Source organism: Symsagittifera roscoffensis, chromosome 6, assembly GCF_963678635.1.
Source record: "Symsagittifera roscoffensis chromosome 6, txSymRosc1.1, whole genome shotgun sequence".
Taxonomy (NCBI): Eukaryota; Metazoa; Xenacoelomorpha; order Acoela; family Convolutidae; genus Symsagittifera; species Symsagittifera roscoffensis.
In genome coordinates, this window is record NC_087067.1 from 56,578,476 (window position 1) to 56,599,586 (window position 21,111).

At 38.2% G+C, this 21,111-nt stretch overlaps 1 protein-coding gene across 1 annotated transcript in view; it reads right to left on the reverse strand.

The window, feature by feature from the left end:
- LOC134848471 (uncharacterized) overlaps positions 1 to 11,811 on the reverse strand; it is a 28,817-nt gene extending 17,006 nt beyond the window's left edge. Inside the window, exons 1-4 of the mRNA XM_063865937.1 lie at positions 11,733 to 11,811; positions 11,379 to 11,525; positions 3,871 to 3,992; positions 3,565 to 3,737 (exon numbers count right to left, since the gene is read on the reverse strand). Of these exons, the coding sequence (XP_063722007.1) occupies positions 3,565 to 3,737; positions 3,871 to 3,992; positions 11,379 to 11,525; positions 11,733 to 11,739 (449 nt within the window). The 5' untranslated portion in view covers positions 11,740 to 11,811. The remainder of the gene's footprint in view (positions 1 to 3,564; positions 3,738 to 3,870; positions 3,993 to 11,378; positions 11,526 to 11,732) is intronic.
- Positions 11,812 to 21,111: the final 9,300 nt, after the last annotated feature.

Sequence of the window (21,111 nt, forward strand, 5' to 3'; positions counted from 1 at the left end):
TTTCTTACTTTTGTGTGTTTTGATGTATTGACTGGTGATGTACTTTGAGCTTCTGTTCTTTCTAATATAGATAAATAAGTATATATTATTGCAAAAACTTCGTTGGTGAATATCGAGTTTGCTCTTTGAGAGTTGTGATATTGTATGCTTTTGATATATTCTGTGAATACATTTGAAAATTCTAAATCAATATCGTCTGTTTGAATAACATATTTGCTATCTGGTGTTCTTGGTGTACTGATTTCTATGGTGTAGATTCCGTATTGTTGTGTGAAGTTACATATTCCTTTTAAATAATGTTCTATAACTTGTCTTTTGATTTTTACATCTGGAAATTCTGATTTGCATGGACTGATTCCTGGGTTAAACAAATTTACGAGTAAATTTTTGCAAAATCCTGTCTGTCCTCTATCATTTAGTGAATTTATAACAAAGGGAAAAACTGCTTCTTCGTCTGGACTTTCGTCACTTTGAGTGTGGCTCATTTTTTCGTTTGACAACTGTTAATATGTATTTATTAATATGTCTAATTGGTTGATTCCAATTGTATAAATGTACTGGTTTGTGTTTATGATTCTTTTTTATTCTGTTCTTTCCTTTTTTCGATGAGATTGAAGATGTTTCTGAATCGGAAAAATATATTGGATCCTGGGTTGGATAATTTTTACTTATTGAATCTTCTATTTTGTATAGTGCATCTAGACTACTGACTTCTGATTCGGAGAATGCATTTCTATGTTTTGAAAATTTTTTTCGTGTTATCTGTCTTTGTTTGCTTAAAATTGTTCTTTTTAATATCTGTCATTTTGTGTGAATGTATTCAACTGTTTGTGTATGTGGGGTTATTACAAGATCGTATTTTTGATTGTCTAATTCGCAGTTGTGTATTACGATTGTTTGTTTGTTTCCTAGGTTTTTCAATGACATAAGGTTTGGGATGATGGATGCAAAATTGTTTTTAGTGATTTTAATTTCCTAGACTGTTAGTCATTACGATTTTTTGGTTAGCTTAACCTGGGTCTTTTTGTTCAGGGTTGGAGAGAAAAGTGTGTCGATTCCGGAGAATGACTTTACTTTCTCGTGAATAGTATAAGCTAAGGTGTTAACTTACTTAATCTTACTTAGGGGTAGTGATTGTGTTCAAGGGTTGGAGAATAGTAAATCGATCCACAAGGTTCAGGTATAATTAGAACGCAAGTAGTTCGTTAGATACTATATTAAAATTACTAAGTTTAAGATTTATCCTGGTTCGTATAAGAGGAGGGGTCAAGTGAAGGATGAATAACCGAAGTTCTTCACTGTTTAGCTTATTTTGAATGGTTAGTATTTGAAAAATTTTCTATTAGTCCTGGGTCTATTGAAAAGGTTGGGTAGTGAATCGACGTTTGAGGTCGTTAGACACTTGATATGTGGGTGGGGGAGAACAAAATTGTTCTTTGTGATCCAAGGATAAGCCTTGATGATCAGAATTAAAATTATAAAATAGAAAAAGAAATTAGATCCAAGGGAAGCCTTGATGATCTGATTTAATATTGAACAGAATTAAGTTTAAGAGATATAAGATTTAAGATAAACTTTTGTGAAATGTTTAAAATTAATGAAGTTTTAGTATTGATGATATTAGTTTATTTATGATTGCTGATTGCTGTTATGTTAAGGTGATGAAGCTGGAACAACAAGATGATTTATATTTACTAACAATTTTATTGTAATGCTACTAATTTTTGTTTTTTATTTTCAATAAATTATTTTTATCAAATATTTTTATATAGTACTGCAGAATTGAAGGGAACGATTTGGGATGTTTTTATCAATCGTTATTGAACAATAATAACTTTAATTAGCGCCTGCAATATTCATTGAAAATTTTCTTCAAGAATTTTTATGTTTGCAAATGAAAATCTAAATTCATTGCTAGTAAAACTCTAAATATAAAAGTTTTTGTTGGCTTTTGCCGTACGACCATGAAACTAAATGGCAAGTTTCTATGTAGTCGTATGTCGTCTCTTGTCCGAGATCTTTTTCCAATACCGGGTAGTTCTCGTATTGTACGGAATAGCGGCTCTGATCTATTGAGTCGTAGAGACCATTCAATTAAATTATTGTCGTGTAACATTTTGGAAATGTTTTGTCTATTTCTCATCTATTTTTGGTTAATTCTAAGCTATTAAGGTCTTGTTCGAGACTAATGGTCGCACCAGATGAGTTATAACCGAGTTGGTTAACTCATAGAGTAATTTCGGATAGGATACACCGTCTGTTCGTCACGCTATCTTATTTTCGGCCGGATAGATTCGTGCAACTTCTTAGTCTATTACCGATCCTAATCTTACTCTTATATCTACTAGTCTCTGCTAGGCTCAATAGATCTAGAGTATACTGGTTTTATATCGGCTACTGAAGTTCTCGAGGAGAGGTAACTAATTTCTAAGTTAAATTCAAATCTCTCTGGTGCTGACATTACAAGTAATTTCAGCACTTACAAATAAGTGGGTTGTTAGTTAGATGGATTATGATTGGTTAATATTAAATATTTTACAGTGGTAAAATATCTAATTTATATGAAATAATAAAATGTAGTTCAGATCAGGTTCCATTAGTTTTTGAAAAGAAATGAGTAACTTTCCACAAAACGGGAAAATTGGACATTTTCAAAGGCCATAATTTTTGTTTCAAAAGGCAGGGCATAGGCGCTTCCGCAGGTATATGTCGCATAACTGATTTTCTGTCTCCGTTCAGACCTTAATCTCCAATTTGGCAGAGCAGTTTTTGAGAAAAGTCAAAAAGTTTTAAAAATTAAGCAAAATGTCAAAAAAACGGGCTTGTTTGAGGCCATAACTTTTTCTACCAAATTTAGGTAACAGCCACTTGAGAAGGGGATATCCCATATTTTTTTCTTTCGACTGAGACCTTCTTCTCTGATTTGTGCATTTAACATTTGAGAACATGAAAAAATTCAAAAAAAAGTACCACTAAAATCTAACTTCTGAAACTTTCGAAGGCCGTAGAACGTGAGGTAAAATGAAAAGAGACAATCTAAATATACAGGCACATAGAAGAACAGCCGGTTTTTCCATTGACTCCATTTTTTTTTTGAAAATTGGCTGGGTAGTTTTTGAGAAAAATTGAAACCTCTGCGAAAAGTGCAAAAAAGCGTACATTTTCATAATACATGTTTTCTTTTTCAAATAGGACCTAAAACTAACCAAAAACAAAGCAGCAACTTATGCCATTAAATTTATGCTTAAATAAGCCTAAATATTTTAAAATTGAAATATACTGAAATTGCCACCATATGAGCACTTGTATTTGCAACTTAGGTTAAAAAAATTATTCGTAAAAATTCACTACGTTTCGTTTGTGTAACTGAGTAGTTTTTATTTTGTTAATTGACCATTTAAGTGTTACCATGCGAATTGCGTTTCCATTAAGGAAATTTATAGTTGCATTGCATTGCACAAGCCAGATTAAGCAGTGCATTGCACAAGCCAGATTAAGCAGTGCATTGCACAAGCCAGATGAAATAACCTGTGTATGAGAATCAAGCCTAACTTAACATTTTACCGATAATGAAAAGATAACCAATGATCAACCATTTTAAAGTTTTCGCGGTTGTGTACGTAGATTCCACCAGCATTTTTGACGAGTCTCCATATCACTTCGATCCCCGCTCTATCACTTCGATGATCAAACTTTTCCGCACAGTGGAAGACACAGAAGCGCAACAGGTCTTCACCCTGGAAACATGAAATTGATTACTTCAACTCCAGATGCATTTTTTAAAGAATTTTTTTCAGAGCCTGTCCAAAACAGGAACAGATTCATTCACGTCAAATCTTCCATAATAAAAATACAATTGCTTCTTCTTACAGTTCGCCGTCTCTGTCTTGCCCTGGCCGGTCCCATGTGACTCAGCCCGAACATCGTCTCTCCTTCTATCTCGAAGTCAGCTTCATGTGCTCTCCTCCCAAGCTTGGCACACTCTTTGACCCCTATTAGCAAGCATTTCATACTTTACTTTATATAATGAACGAAAGTATAACGAATCTACTTTTATAACATTACTGCTGTAGCGTGATAGATACTGATAACTCTGATGCTTGCTCTGCATGTTTTTGAAATTATGGCTGCACGATTTACAAGATAATTTTCCTGGAAAATAAGCTAATCGTCAGCGTTCAAATATCATCAGACAAAATTAGTGGCAACAAAGCCAAAAATACTTGGGTAGACGCCAGTTGGCCCATAAATTTTTCAAAGTTAAATCCATCCGCTCTCGAGAAGCACAAGATAACCAAAAAGATTTATGTTCAAACAAAGTAAACAAAATTATGGATGTTAAACTAGGTAATTATACGAACAAAACAAAAGGCTGTAAATAGCTATTATCAACTCAAAACAGTCTGTGCTGTGGCAACTAAGCCAACAAACTATAGTCAGACATTTTTTTCAATAAGAAACTTTTCAGATAACAAACAAACAGGTCCAGGGCACATTCGTTTGTCGTCCCAGGCCTAGACTTTATTGTTAGGCTAAGTGGTCCACCTAAGTTATGATTTATGACGGAACTCAGCCGACATATTCATAGCAAAATAATCAAAAAGCCGAAAAGTCAAATCGAAAATGAATCTGAAAAAGACGAAAAGAATAAAAAATATCCAGCAGACAGTTGAAGAGCGTAGACGAACAGCAAAAAACCGCAGAAAAAGTTGATTGAAAACGTATAAACAATTTTCAACTTTCGAAAAATTCACGCATTAGATATTTGAATTTCAAACACTTTTTTCGTAGAGTTATCACATATAGAAAAAACTGGATCATTCGGTTTTTTTTATTCCGCTGGGAATTCAGAAAAATAAAAACCATTTTTGAAGTCGATCACGATTCCAATGACGCTAACAAATTTGCTGTTCGATACTGCAGTTCGTCTTCCTTTTAACCAAGGAGATCATGAACTTTAAAATAAAACAAAACCATACCGAAATAAAAAAAAAACAAATCACTAACGCCTATATACGAGTCTTCACTACGTTCATTGACTCTTTAAACAACTTGAAAAGTTGCTTAATACGCTATTGCATAACAAAACACGTGCTTACATGAATCAAAGGGACAAATCGAAAACTAAGCTGAGAGTGCTTAAGTCTGCAACCATAAAGGAGAAAAATCATCAACCACAAAATATTAAAATTGAAATACTAAAAAAAAGCGATTGCAGAGACAAACCTGCAGCTTTGCTAACACCAGCGAAAAAAGGCAAAAGATTCAGAAGCTTCAAGAAGCGCAAAAACACAACCTTGCACGTAATAATTTGGTAAGAAGGCGACCATTAGTATGAGTTATGCATTTCAAACATTTCGCAAAATATACTGGGTTGAAAAATTTCTCAAAAAGAATTGTCGTTACTTTACTGTTGTATCTAACAAACATTGCCGACAGACATTTGGAAAAAAGTCAAAGAACACGAGAAAACAGAAAAAAAATGACTTTTTTGAGAAAACTGCAACACTCTAATTTCGAAGTAAAATATAGCTATCAGACAATTGGAAAACGTTCAATGAACGCAATTAAACCGAACGAAAAAATTAGTGGCAATAAAGCCACAAATACTTGAGTAGACGCCAGTTGTCCAATAAAATTTTCAAAGTTGAAATCCATCCACTTTCGGGAATCACAAAATAACCAAAAAGATATCTGTCAATCAATATAAACAAAAGCATGGATGTTAAACTTAGTAATTATAGGAACAACACAAAAAGCTGTAAATATAGCTATTATCAACTCAAAACAGTCTGTGCTGTGGCAACTACGCCAACAAACGATATTCAGACATTTTTCAAGGTGAATTTTTTCAGATAACAAACTAACAGAACCAGGCCAGATTCGAACTCAGGACGTTTGTCGTCCCAGGCATAGAAACTATTGTTCGGCTAAGTGGTCCACAGAAGTTACGATTTATAAGGGAACTTAGCCGACATATTTATAGCAGAATAACCAAAGAGCCGAAAAATCAAATCGAAAATAAATCTGAAGAACACAAAGGAAATAAAAAATATCCAGCAGACAGTTTGAAGAGGGTAGACGAACAAAAAAAAACAAAAGAAAAGTTGATTGAAAACAAATAAACCTTTTCTAAGTTTTTTTGATTTCAAACACTGTTTATGAGTGGCATCATCAACCACTCTTAAACACTGTTTATACTCGTTGATGATTTCAAACACTTTTTATGAAGGTATATAAGTATGTTTGATACAACAACCATTCGTATGAGTTATGCATTTCAAACCTTTCGCAAATTATACTGAGTTGTAAATTTTCTGAAAGGAAATTGTTTGTTTTACTGTTGTATCAAACAAACATTGCCAACAGACGCTTGGAAAAAGTCAATGAACACCAGAAAACACAAAACATTATCTATTTTTGAGCGGTCTAATTTCAAAATAAAACATAGCCAACAGACAATTGGAAAACATTCGATGAACGCGATTAAACCGAAAAAAAAAATTAGTGGCAGCAAAGCCACAAATACTTGGGTAGACGCCAGTTGGCCGATAAATTTTTTAAAGTTGAAATCCATCCGCTCTCGGGAAGCACAAAATAACCAAAAAGATACTATCCAATCAAACAATATAAACAAAATCATGGATGTTAAAATTAGTAATTATAGGAATAGAACAAAAGGCTGTAAATACTGAAAATTAATCAACTCAAAACAATCTATGCTGTGACAACAGCCGATAAACTATAGTCGAACATTTTTTTCAATGAATTTTTTTTCAGATAACTAACAAACCGGTCCAGGCCAGATTTGTCGACACAGGCAAAACCTTTATTGCTAGAATAAGTGGTCCAGAGAAGTTTTTATTTATGAGGGAACTTAGCTGATATATTTATAGCAGAATAACCAAAAAACCGAGAAAAATCAAATCGAAAACGAATCTCAAAAAGACGAACGAAATAAAAAAACTTCCAGCAGACAGTTGGAAGAGGATAGACTAACAAGAAAAACCAAAAAAAAAATGATTGAAAACATAAAAAAAAACTTTTTTTACTTTTTTCCGATTTCAAACACAGTTTATGAGTGGCACTTTTTTCGTAGAGTTATCCCATTTAGAGGAAAATGGATCATTCGGTTTTTTTTATTCCGCTGGGAATTCAGAAAATTAAAAACCATTTTTGAAGTCGATCACGATTCCCATAACGCTGACGAATTTGCTGTTCGATACTGCAGTTTGTCTTTCTTTCAACCAAGGAGATCATGAACTTCACAATAAATCAAATGTCAAACCGCAGAAAAATCTAATTTTAGCGTTAACAAACTAAGATTTTCCTGAAAAAAAAACACTAATGCCTATATAAGATTCTTCACTAGTTCAATGATTCTTTAAAAAAGCTTGAAATATTGCTTAATATGCTACTGCATAACAACACATACCTAAATAAATTGAAAACTAAGCCGATAGCGCTTAAGTCTGCAACCATTAAGGAAAAAGATCACCAACCACAAAATGTTACTGTTGAAATACTAAAAAAAGCATCAGCACAGAGACAAACCTGCAGCGTTACAAACAACAGAAAGTGGAGAAAGTGGCAATAGATTCAGAAGCTTCAAAAAGCACAAAAACACAAACTTGATTGTACTAGTTTGGAGTTTTACACACTACGGGCGACCATTTGTATGAATTATGCATTTCAAAAATTTCGCGAAACATACTGAGTTGAAAAATTCCTGAAAGAATCATTATCCTACCGTTGTATCAAAGAAACATCGCCAACAGACAGTTGGAAAAAAATCAACGAACACGAGAAAACAGTTAAAAAAATGACTTATTTATGAGAAAACTTCAACGATCTAATTTCAGATAAAACATAGCCAACAGACAGCTGAAAAACATTCAATGAACGCAATAAAACCAGAAAAAAATCTCACCTTTTGAATTTCAGAGACAAACAAAGACGGCCTTGAAGCTCTTTGGGTTACTGGAACAATTTCAGATTGTCACTTTTTCGATAAATTTAACCCAATCTGAGAAAACTTGATCAATTAGTATATTTTTTATTTCGCTGGGAAATCTGATAATTAAAATCCATTTTCGAAATTAGAAGTCGATCACGTTTTTCGTGAAATTTACATTTTTTCTGTTCGATAATGGAGTTTGCCTTCCTTTTAACAAAGAAAATGAACTGAACTTCAAACAGAAACAAAAGTCAAACCACGAAAAATTGAATTTCAGCGTGAACAAACTTCAAGACTTTTTTCTGGAAAAAAAACAAAAGACCGATATAAGAGTACTCACTGCGTTCATTACTCTTAAAAAAGATCGCATATATCTAAGTGCAATCATAAATGCATATGCAAGTATGAATGCATATATGTAGCTATTAGAGCATTTTCAACTTTTTCCTGAAAAAAAGACAAAAAAATCACCAAGACCTATATAAGAGTCTTCACTACGTTCAACGACTCTTAAATAGCTTTTTTCGCCTCAATTGATGAACTAAAAAAGCATCAACTGTACTAATTTATCACAACTCAAATGTCAAAACACGGTATTACTGTTCCAATGCAGCCCTCTGATTCAAAAGTGGCATCAAAAGTAGCCTTTTAATTTAGACTTAGGTTGGAAACAAAAGTTGAACCGTACTATCATACTGAGCTTCACATGTTTAATCAGTAGTTACTGAGTAGCAGTAGGTAAAACAGCAGTAGGTTATTCACAGAGGCAAAGTGGATGCTCGAAAGACTTGCGATACAACAAAAACATTGCGTTACAAGCTAATGAGTAGAAAAAGAGAACATTTACGTTGAAAAGTTCATGATTGTATTAGATGATAATCACAAACAGCCATATAAATCATTAGAAATCCTTTGCTGAGTAGTAACTAATGCGATAATGCGTTTTTTTAAGCTTCAAAGTTTGTACCACCAATTCGTAATACAAAAAAAAAACGCATTAAGATATTTTTTTGCCTTCAAAACTATACAATATAAGTTGACTAAGCCGATATATCAGTCACCAAAACTGTTTAAACGAAAAACACTAATTAAGTCTTAGTAAATTTACAAATTGTAGAATTTTCAATGAGTGAATAACTGTTTAAATTTAAATAAAACCAATGCATTGGAAAGTAATCCAATAAAAACTCAAGTGATACAAACTGCATTTTTGAAAAATGGACAATGCACCGACCGAAATTAGGATGAAAGCCGATTAAAACATAGCCAACAGACAGTTGCATAAGTCAATGAACCCAATTAAACAGAAAAAAAAGGCCGACTTGTTCTTCGAAAAAACTTCAACTTTCGAATTTCAGAGAAAGAAATAGATTAACGTAAGGATCTATGAATTTCTAGATTATTTTATGATTGGAATTTTCTGTTAAAATTAACCAGAAAGCTGGATCAATAGGTAAATCTTTTATTTCGCTAGGAAATCTGATAATTAATTTCTATTTTCGAAATTAGAAGTCGATCACGTTTTTCGTGACCTTTATAATTTTGCTGTTCGATAGTGGAGTTTGCCTTCCTTTGACAAAGAAAATGAACTGCACTTAAAATGGAATCAAAAGTCATACCACGAAAAATTGATTTGAGCCATATCCTGGAAAAAAAAACAAAAAAAAATCATCGCGACTTATATAAGAGTTTCTTAAAAATAAGAATGTTTCTTTAAAATTACGACTGCTTGAAACGAAACAGGAACGAAACCACCTAAAAACTATATTATATAAAGAATTATAAATTGATATAAATTTTCCAAGAAAATGAGCATGTCAGCATTCTGCACGAGAAATTAACCATTTCTAGTAAATTGGACATTCTGTAAACGAAGTTGTTCTCGATGAAAGTCTAGCAACGGTTGCAACACCCAGCAAAACAATTTCTGTTTACAAATGAAATTTCGAACCATCAATTAGTCTTAGAACTGATTGAAGCTCAGGATTTTTTAATGATATTTTCGACAAAACTGATTTTTAAAACAAACCATTTTTGAACTTCGAAACAAAGTCAAAGAGGAACATGGATAAAATCAGTAGCGGTTTTAGGAGAGGGGTCTACCCTTTGATACAATTTTACAGCATCCATTTTTGACCCAAATTTTTTAAAAGATGCCTAAGGCGCTACTAAAAAACCAACTTACAGCGGAGCGCGCGCCCAATAGAGGCAAATTTTTTTACAGAGTATGGTTTTTCAGGGGGCTCGCACAATAAATTTGGTCGAACAAAAAACAATCGTTTTAATTTTTTGAATCTTTAAATCCTAGATCCACGAATAGATAGTCGGTGGCTGGACAAGTAGCACTGAATGTTTCGACCACCTTTATGCAAGAAAAGCAATATAAAACAAACGAAAAAATTTATAAAAACAAATTTTTTTCTGGGCAGTGGGAGGAGTCTAATTAGATAATATTCTGCAAGAATGAGGTAATTATAGCAAAAATAACCTCAAAATAGCTTAGTAGAATTGGATAGGAAATTCATTCCCTCTCATTCTTTAGTGTAGATTAGACTCAAAAACGTTAAAACAATTTTCTCGACCCAGACAACTTTTCATTTCTTTTGGAATCCGAATCACTCACAGTTAACAATGCTTTAAAATGATACCAAACTTGTTCCTCTATGAACTTTTTTGAAGCACCCAAAATTAAGCAGAAACCCACCCTAAAAAGCTTGAGAGGTCAAACTGGATGACTTAAAGCCAAAAACCGGTCAATTTTTATGAAAATCTCTTCACTTCTGAGTCATTTAAAGTCTCCACAAACCAAACAAAATGCTAATAACCGAAACTTAATGTAAGCGATCGAATTCATTGATGCAATCGATATCATTGATTTCCCTCGTTTTTAACAGATTTAAGTCGTAAAATTTGGTTGCTATGTTTCGTAAAGACATTGTTGTTTCAATTAGCAAGAATGCTCCATTCTTTTTAAACCTGAAATATTTTTTTCTCGAAACCAACATGGCATACTACCGAGAACACAAGCTCCAAAGGAGCTCTAATTAAAAAAAAGTTAAAATAAGCCTCGAATTAGTAAAAATTCGGCTACGTCCGAGATTCGAACCTGCGACAAAGAGAATATGAGTCTCGCGCACTAATCTCTCAGCTACGGACGTTTAATATCTGCAAAACACTAGCCAAAAATAAAGCAGAGAACAGCTGCTATGCAATTTCTAATGCTACAGTTCAATCTCCAAATAAGTGAACATTTTTGATGAACACTTTATTTTGCGAGTTAGGTTAGAAAAAAACAAGGTTCGCAATAATAGACTAATCTGAACGCTAGTGTAATTAGCCACTAGCGAGCAGCTTGTAACTCTCGCTTGTGTAAACATTTCACTTGCAACAGAGGAGAGACTACGCTATACTTCTAGCTTACATTTCTTTCCCGAAGCTGATGTGCTTTCTGAGTTGAAAACCAGTGTGTTCTCTTTTATCTTCGAGTCTGTTGTCCCTTTCGTCGGCTGGGCAGCTGGCGGCTCCGAAGCTCGCTTGTCTTTATTCTTCTTCGCACTTGTTGCAGTACCTGAAAAAAAGGCAGCTCAATTTCAATTTCGTCATTTAAAACTACCCCAGGCTCCGATTAAAATAGGAAAAGTTAGTTAGCTTTCGTGAGTTTGGTCTTATCGAAGAAATCAGCAGAATTAAAACAAAACTGGCTTCATTAAAAACTACACAGAATTATGCAGAAGAAATTGGAAGCAAGCGTGAGCTTTCATCGCAGAATTTGTACCATTCATTTGCTGTTGTTGTTGTTTCTTGGGCTGTGAGTTGGCAGTGGTGGGCGGGGGGAGTTGTGACTTGTTCTTCTTCCATTTTCAAATGTAGCAGAACGCTGAAGTTTCAAAAAAAGTCCGTGCTACGAGAACTAAGCCGAGAAAAATAAAAAGACGGATGTTGCAATGCAAACGTAGAGTATACATGCATATAAAATAAGCACAGTTGTTCGAGTGGCCTAAGCTAACGCCGATTATATGTGTGACATAACAGTTGACATAGGTTCGAGTCCCCCACCTGCCCATGTATTAATATACTAAAAACGGGGGTCATATCCTATTTTGACCGTTTTTGGTTCTAATTCGGTTCAGCCTTGATTAAGGCTGACCGCCAAAAAGAGCAATTTGTCTCAAGGACATTAGCGACCGGTACTTGTGGCTAGCTTGCGCCAATTTGTTTATTGGAGCTGAATATTGGAAAAAATTATGAACTTGTTTAACAGCAAAAACTTGAATGAAAATTATCAATATAGCCGATAAATTCTGTATTGCCGAGAAGACGAATTCATTATTGATTTTTCGGTTTTAACTTCATTCTACGGAGATTTAGCGAGCACATTTTGGCGCCCCACAAGGGACACGATAGTACCACGCGTTCAGTATTGCGTCACAAGGGACCGTTATTCACAAAAGATTAACAAGAGACAAAACGAATTCTTTCAACGACAAGGGACCACGTTGATAGTTCACCTCGAGAGTTTCTCGGACAGGGTTACATAGCAGCTGCACTCCCTCGGACAGTTTCACTGACACGAGTGTCCAAATAGCCGAAAGTCACTACAGTGCTCAGTTGACCGACAGTCGTCAAAGTGGGCGTTTGGCCGAAAAGTGTCTAATTGGCCGAAAGCGAGCGGTTGGCCGAAAAGTTTCTAATTGGCCGAAAGTGTGCGTTTGGCCGAAAAGTGTCTAATTAGCCGAAAGTGGGCATTTGGACGAAAGCTGTTAAATTGTTCAGCTGGCCGAAAATCGTCAGATTGTGCGGTTTAGCCGAAAGTCGTCAGAGTACCGAATTGGCCGAAACTCTTCACACAGTTTACTTGACGAAAGTGGGCGATTGGCCAAAAGGGCCGACAGACGATATAGCAGGCAGGCGAAAGAGCAGACTGGCAGAAGAGAGGTCTTTTTAGGTGTCCTGATTGTTGACTTTTGGGCAAAGTGGAGCTGTGTTTTTCTCGACACCCGAAGTTTTGGTTTTTTCACGGTGTCGCCAATCTCCAATTAAAACTGTAAGACTCGACTAGTTTAAAACTTTCAAATTGTGCTATAAAACTGATTTGAGATGTCATATATGCTAGAAATTTTTCCGCAAGCTAGCCCCCGGTAATTTTTCTCAATACCCAAAATTTTTGGACAGTTCCGTTGAACTGAAATATCTTACAGTCGGTACATAGACAAGACTTGACCTTTTTTCTTGATACCAAAAATTTTTGGATATATGTGAACGGAATATTAATCCGTGAAATCGGAAAATAGACAAGAGATACTGGACTAGTTTTTTGGATTGGTTTATGACTCGAACCTGCTGACCAAAACTTTGTGAAAAAAGTAAAAAAAAATTGCCAAAAAAATCGTCAAAACGTCTCCAGAATTCTGCGAAACTGTGCTTTAAGATGACACCAACCTTATGTTGAGTGGTCTGGTAGCGAAATATCAGGCAAATTAGGTTGAGTTTTTCATCCTCAGGTTTCTTCCGCGTGTGTTGTTGGAAATTAACCAATTTGCCTGATCCCCCACCCACCATTGGTGATACTGAAAGCCAGTTCGCTTCAAATAAAACAAAGCCGTTTCAGCCCGTCCGATTTTTGACTTCGTTGCGTGACAGTAAAGTTAAGTGGTCAGGTACGGTGATATTAAGTGAGTTAAGTTGAATTCTTTCATCCTCAGGTTTACTCTCTGTGTGTTATTGGAGTTCAACCGACCTACTTATATTTCCAACCCCATTGGTACTTGAGCGTAACGAAGCCGTCGCATAGGTCCCCTAAGTGTATGGTATTCATTCTAGGAGCTAGTTCTTTGGATCACGCGCTCCGAAAACTTCCTGCTCCGTCCCAGAAGCGCGTCAAAGATGCTTGCTTTACAAAGCCAAGTTTAAGTTTGAACTTAAACGCTAGGGACTCTCAGAAAACAATACAGTACTACCTTCATCACTACTTGTCGCACCGTTACGACCTTGTAATTTGGCACGACGCCATTAATAACTCGATAAGGAGGCACCGCAGCAACAATAACCGCAAGCTGAGTAGTGAGCAATTTGTCAATTTATTATTAAGGTATAGGACAAACATTTGTGCGATCGTATGCTGTAGACGGAACGGAACCGAGGATACAGAGGAAAGTTTAGGTTCAACAGGTATTCTCGCTCTGAACGTCGTTAAAGACTTTATCTCTAAGCTTAAGGCTAAGAACCAGGTACTAATTGAGAAGTACAAAGAACTTCACCAGCCTCCTTCCCTTGAGTTAAAGACTCTCCTCCTTCTAAGGCGTTATAGCGCTAATCTTAACATCCCTAAGACACGTAACAAGCGTAACCGCTTACCCCTCAAAGCTCGGAAAGCTAAAAGAAATAGGCTTCAGGCAGAAACTTTGAGACGTCAAGTTCCCCCGTCTTGTCAGCTAATGTTGATTTACTAATGCAAATTTAATTACGTACCAAAACAGTATCTCATTTTATTGATCGTTTTCTATAGGTGAGCATCCGTAGAAAATTGTCAATTTGTGAAAAACATGGACGAAAAATTCCAAAGTAAGATACGCAAGTTATTCGAAACCCGTGTAAATCTAGAAAATGCGCTGCTTAAAGGTCACTCATTATTACTTGAGTACATTGAGAATAATAGTCGCACTACAAAAATTGATAATGCTGTTTACAAATGTAAAATTGCGTTGGAAAAAGCTGTCGACGTCAATGAGCAATTAATTAGGTTAGCGGAAAAAACGGAAAACCCTGAAAAATTATTGCTCAGCAAGATCTTTGGCTTAAGAAAGTAACCGAAATGAACGATAAATTAATGCATGAAGCTCAGAGTTACAAGATGAGCCTTGAACCTTCGTCATTTCCAGCAACCGGCATTACAAGGAGCACGGGATCTTTACAACAAATTAGGTCTGAGACATCCTCACGCTCGCACAAAACAAAAGATTCAGAAGCACGAGTAGGATAGTAGAAAGCTTGACTCACATAAGTCGGATAAATCTGCTTCCACTCGTCATACGTCGACTGTTCGCACTATGTCATCAAGTGAGAAACGGCATGAGTTAGCTTTAGTAAAACGACGCCATGAGGAGCTGGAAAGGCAGTATCAAGTATCTTTAAGACTTAAAGAGCAAGAGAACCGTCTTAAGTTCGAACAGAGTCAGCTGTAACTAGAGCAATTGGCTGAAAGTCATAAAAAGCAACTAATTGAAATGGAACTGAAAGCGTTCGAACTTGAGGACATTTCATCTGAGGTTAGCGAGAAGGTAGCGGAAAGTAACTCGACAGGAGTAAGTCAACCTATTTCAAAAGTAGCAACCGATCGAACTAATGATTGGGTAGACTCTGTTAGTTCACAGGCACCTCCTGACGTTGTTAGTGCGCCAGGTTTGCTGGCCTTCACTCCTGAACCCATTCCGTCAGGACCGACGACTTCCGCCATCCTCGCTCATGCAATTCACACCAGTAATAGTCATAACCATGAGCACACAGCATTGAGTGACCCTGGAATCCATAATAATGGACATCGGGCTATGCCTCAATTTGGCAGTGCAAACCTTTTGCCAAGGCAAGCTCCTGGTCTATTCCCAGTTAACAATTTGCATTCTAGTGCACACGTGTTACCACCACCGTCTGCTGTTCCTTTACAGACCATGAGTTCAAACATAACTAATGGTAGTTTTGCCAGCGCGCAACCTGAATCATTACCTGTCCCAATGTTACCGGCACAACCCGGATCTGCTTTTGTTTCTTTGTCACCTGCATTTGCTGGTGGTGGCTTCTCATCTTTGAAGTAAACCCAACGCCGATTTTCTTTTCGGCACCTAATTGCCATGCAGCGCCAGTCCAGACGCAACATAATCTTCCCTTTGTTCCGCATACTGTGTCACCTAATATCAACGATTACTACACAAGTGATGCAAACTTATGGCGATTGGCAGCTACAAATCCAATCGTCACGCCTGCTCAGTGTTGTAATGCTGGAAACATTTTTTCTAATGTGACAACTGTTGTCCCATCGTTTAACACCGCCGCTCCGTATACTAGTGGTGGGACTGTGTATTTTAATACTCCCCCAGTTCATCCACAAGATGTTCCGCATTTTGTCAATCATACTAATACTGGTTATCAGCCAGTCAACGAAGACTACGCACCGTCTTCCGCTTATCCGAACCAAGGTTGTTCATCGGATCGACCTCTCTCCGCTCGTGAATTGGCGGAACTATTGATGCATAGCCGCAGTGATGATCTTCCTGAATGGAAGTTAGCCCAGTTTGACGGCAACCCGTTAAGCTGGCACGAATGGTTTGGTCAGTTTAAGTCCACCGTTGATTCCGCTGTTCTCACCGATGATACGAAACTGATATACTTAAAAACGCTCGTCACAGGCAAAGCAAAAACCGCAATTGCGGAGTTTAGTTATAGTGGCGTTATGTACATGGATGCACTGGCCACCTTGCAACGGAAGTTTGGGCAACCACATGCCATTGTTGGTGCGCATCTTGATAAGCTGAATACTTTTCCTCCACTTAAGATGCACAATTCGGAAAATGTCATTAGTTTCTCCTCTGCCATATCTGGCCTCGTAGCAGTTTTCAAATCGTTTTCTTTCAACGATGATCTAAAGAGTGTTAACCTGTTAAACCAAGCTGTTAGTAAACTTCCGCCTAACTTCAAGGAGGCTTGGTCAATGCATACTGTTAGACATAATTGGCAGCGACCAACACTCTTAGACTTTAACAACTGGTTGAAAGAAAAGGCCGAGGGGCATGAAAGATTACGTTTACTCAACTCTAAGGCAAAAAATGAGGAACCAGTTAAACCAAAAACAACCATAGTTTTTGCAGCCAATAGCCAGGTAACTAGTACCGCTCAGGATAAGTCTAAGTTTCCGCCGTGCGTTTTGTGTAAGGGTAGTCATGCATTGTGGAATTGTGCTGTTTTTAAGGAAAAGAATGCTACTCAGCGCGCAAAATACGTAGCTGAACAGAAACTTTGCTTCGCTTGCCTCAATGGCAATCATAGTTTCCGGGAATGTTCTAGTGCGAAAAAGTGCCCGAAGCCAGAGTGGGATAGCACACATAATGTCTTGCTCCATGGAGCCGAAAGAATATTTCCTCGGAAGGAAAATTCAAATGTCTCGAAAAAAGCTGGAACAAACAAATCCAAGGAGAATACAATTACTTTCACCCATGCCGCTGTTAGTGATGTACATGACATTGAATCTTCTAAAGGGTTGTTACCAATTGCAACACTCGGTGTATCCTCGGATGTAACCAGTCTCCTGACGTTGGTTCTTTGTGATAGTGCATCGACTCACTCCTGGGTGTCTTCGTCACTCGTAAACCGTCTCGGCTTAGTAGGGGAGCCCGTTAACTTGTCAATTAGTGGTTTCAATTCAACCACCGTTGTTGGGACTCAGAGGGTCAAGTTTACAGTTCCTCCGAGCCGAATAATAGTGATTTCGTATTTTCTCTCTGTGCATATGTTAAAGACAATATTCGGATTGGTTCCAAATTAATCAATATTGCTGATTTGCAGAATACATATCCACAATTAGCACCCATTAAGCCCACTCAAAATACTTATGAGGAGGTTGAAGTTATTATCGGACAAGACTACTACCACGCCGTTAGACCCATTGAGTTCATCTTGGGAGATGATAAAAACTCACCGTGTTCCGTTCGCCTACCGATAGGTTGGGTCATAAGTGGTCCGTTGCCGCCGTCCATTAATTCTACTTCTTCGTGTTTCAAGTGTGTTGTTGAAGATTCTTCTCTGACCGACCAGATAAAATCCTGGTACGAGTTGGAATCTTATGGTGCTTTCAAACAAGTCGATGCCCGTTCCGCCGCGGATAAACATGCTTTATCCATCCTAAATTTTGAAACCGTTCACAATGGCGAAAGATACATTGTGTCTATGCTTTGGATTGATAGTAATGTCAGTCTACCAAACAATTATTACTCGTCACTCGCCCAATTTAAAACATTGGAGAGAAGGTTAAGTGAAGACCCTGAGCTGCGCGAAAGATACGCAGAAACAATTAGAGAGGACATTAGGAAAGGCTATGTCGTTACCGTCGAACCGCATGATCCACGTAAGCGTTCCGATCGCGAGTGGTATCTCCCGCACCATCCCGTCGTAAATCCGAATAAGCCGAGTAAGGTGCGCCGAGTCCTTAATGGGGCTTCTAAGTTTCACGGCACATCCTTAAATAAGTCCTTATTGGTGGGTCCGGACCTACTGCAAAATTTAATTTTTGTACTTTTGCGATTCCGTCAACACAAGTACGCCGTCTCCGCGGATATAGAGGGTATGTTCCTCCAGGTAGGAGTCCTTGCCCGCGATCAAACTTCTCTCCGTTTTTTGTGGCGGGAGGATAACACTTCCGATGTGGTAGTTCATCAGTACACTCGCCCTATATTCGGCGCACGGGATTCGCCTACGTGCGCCAATTTCGCGTTGCGAAAAACAGCAATTGATAATATGTCCACATACACTGAGGCCGCATCAGTCGTAAATGAAAAGTTTTACATGGACGATTACTTGGATTCATTCGAGAACGTTACCCATGCAATTAAAATTAGTCGCGATTGGGTTTCCTTACTAAAATTGGGAGGATTTAAACTGACTAAATTTGTCAGTAATGCTGATGAAATCACTTCAGCAATGAACCCCGAGGAATCAGAAACGTCGTCTTCACCCATCAACGAAATATGTAACGGTGCCGAACAATCATCACACGTCGTAGGTCTTAAGTGAAACCATGTGAAAGACACATTGGTTGTTAGCAGAGGCGTGGATCGTCCTCTCGATAAAGCAATAACTCAACGAACCGTCTTGAGTTTCGTCTCTTCTGTGTTTGACCCTGTTGGGTTAGTAGCTCCATACACAGTTAGGGCCCGTCTTTTACTTAAAGATATTTGGAAAATCAGTGGTCAAAGTTGGGACGACGAATTGCCAGAAGACATAAGAGATAAGTTTCTCGAGTGGCACTCCGGTCTCTCTCTCTTAGGGCAATTGACTATTCCCCGTTGTTACTTCACAGAGCCTGTTGATCAAATTGAGCTCCACATGTTCGGTGATAGCTCACAGGACGTTTTCTGTGCGGTTGGATTTTTGCGTGCGCGACTCTCGAGCTCGCACAAAACTCAAATATCCTTCATCTTTGGTAAAGCTCGCGTTGCGCCCATGAAAGCGCTATCTATATCGAAGCTAGAGCTTCAAGCTGCTCTGCTCGCCACACGACTAAAAGATGATATACTGGCCGCCCTTACCGTCTCTATTAATCAAGTCTACATGTGGACAGATAGTACAACAGTTTTGCAGTGGCTAATTTCGACTGAAAAATTACCTGTATTCGTCGCTAATCGTGTCGGCGAAATCCTCGAATCGACCACTATTGATGAGTGGCACCATGTTCTGAGCGGCGGTAATCCAGCTGATACCGGTACGCGGGGGATTTCTTCGGAAGCCCTCAAGGATAGCAGCTGGGTTATTGGTCCGAGCATTCTCAGGACTACTGATTGGCCGTTTATACCCGACGAACGTGTAATCAATAAAATTGGTTTGAAGGGTCCTTCTTGTGATGTTGATAAATGCTTGGATACATCATCTTCCTTCGTCACCGATGTCACATCCATCAAACATCCCGAACACGGGTTCAATTGGGAAAGGTTGAGTTCCTTTACAAGATATAAACGAGTAGTCGCTTTTATGTTGAGGATGTTGCCTTCACATAAGCATTTTCGTGCTAAGGACTTACGAATCACCGACCCCACTGAACTTGATATTGCAGAAAGCAAACTGATTCATCTTGCTCAGATGGAATCCTTCCCCGTTGAGTTAAAAACACTCACCGCTGGCAAACCTATTAAGAATAGTAGTAAAATTGCCACATACTCTCCATTTATCGGTCCCGCTGGTATCATTCGTTCCACCGGACAGATTGTGCGCTTAGTGAATACCGAGTTTGATACTTAACACCCAATAATACTCGACGCCCGACATACCATAGTTCGTTTGTTAGCTTGCAGCCTCCACCATAAGCATTTTCATCAAGGATTAGATTACATGCGCTCAGTTTTAAATATGAAATATGCAGTACTTGGGTTGCTTCGACTACTTCGGTCTATCGAAAATCAATGTGTAACATGCCGTAAACGCAAAGCAAGTACCATCCAGCCTATTATGTCCGATTTACCTGTCGAACGTCTCGGATATAAGCAACCACCCTTCAATCATACGGGTGTTGATTACTTTGGACCGCTTTACGTTCCGGTTTGCAGAAGCACTGAAAAAAGATGGGCATTTCTTTTTACTTGCCTCACCACCAGGGCTGTACACCTTGAGATTGTACTATCTCTGGACACCAGTTCTTGTGTCATGGGCATCGAACGGTTCATTGCGCGTCGTGGTACGCCAAGCACAATCTGGTCGGATAACGGCACGAACTTCGTTGGTGCGGAAAAGCAATTACTTGCCTGCATCAAGAGCTGGAATGGCATGGCTCCGATCATTTTTGCACACAAAGGTGTTACTTGGAAATTCAACCCGCCAGGCGCACCCCATCATGGCGGCTCCTGGGAACGCCTCGTCCGAAGCGTGAAGCGCGTGCTGTACGATATACTAGGCAGTAGGCGAGTCACTGAAGAGGTGTTAGGAACAACACTCTGCTTAGTTGAGCAGGCTTTGAATTCGAGGCCAATCACTCCCGTTAGTACTGATTCACGTGAGTTAAAAGCGTTAACCCCAAACCATTTTTTGCTTGGACAACATGCCACAAGCTTTCCTTCGCTTTTACCCGGGGAGCACTTCGATCACAAGAAAAGGTACGTGCGGGCGCAGTCATATGCTAACGCGATTTGGTCTCGTTGGTTTCGAGAATATGTTCCCTCGCTGAATAAGCGTGTGAAGCGGCACACTCATTCTGACTTCACTCTTAAAACAGGCGATCTCGTGTGGGTGATTGAGCCCGATAGTCCGCGTGGTTAATACCCTCTTGCCCGAATCGTCAAGCTAAACTACGGACAGGACGGTTGCGCTCGATCCGCCCTTGTTAAGACCGCAACCCGTGAAGTCACTCGGCCGACCGTTAAGCTCGCTCCGGTTCTTCCTTCTTCAGGGGGGGGGGGGGGGGG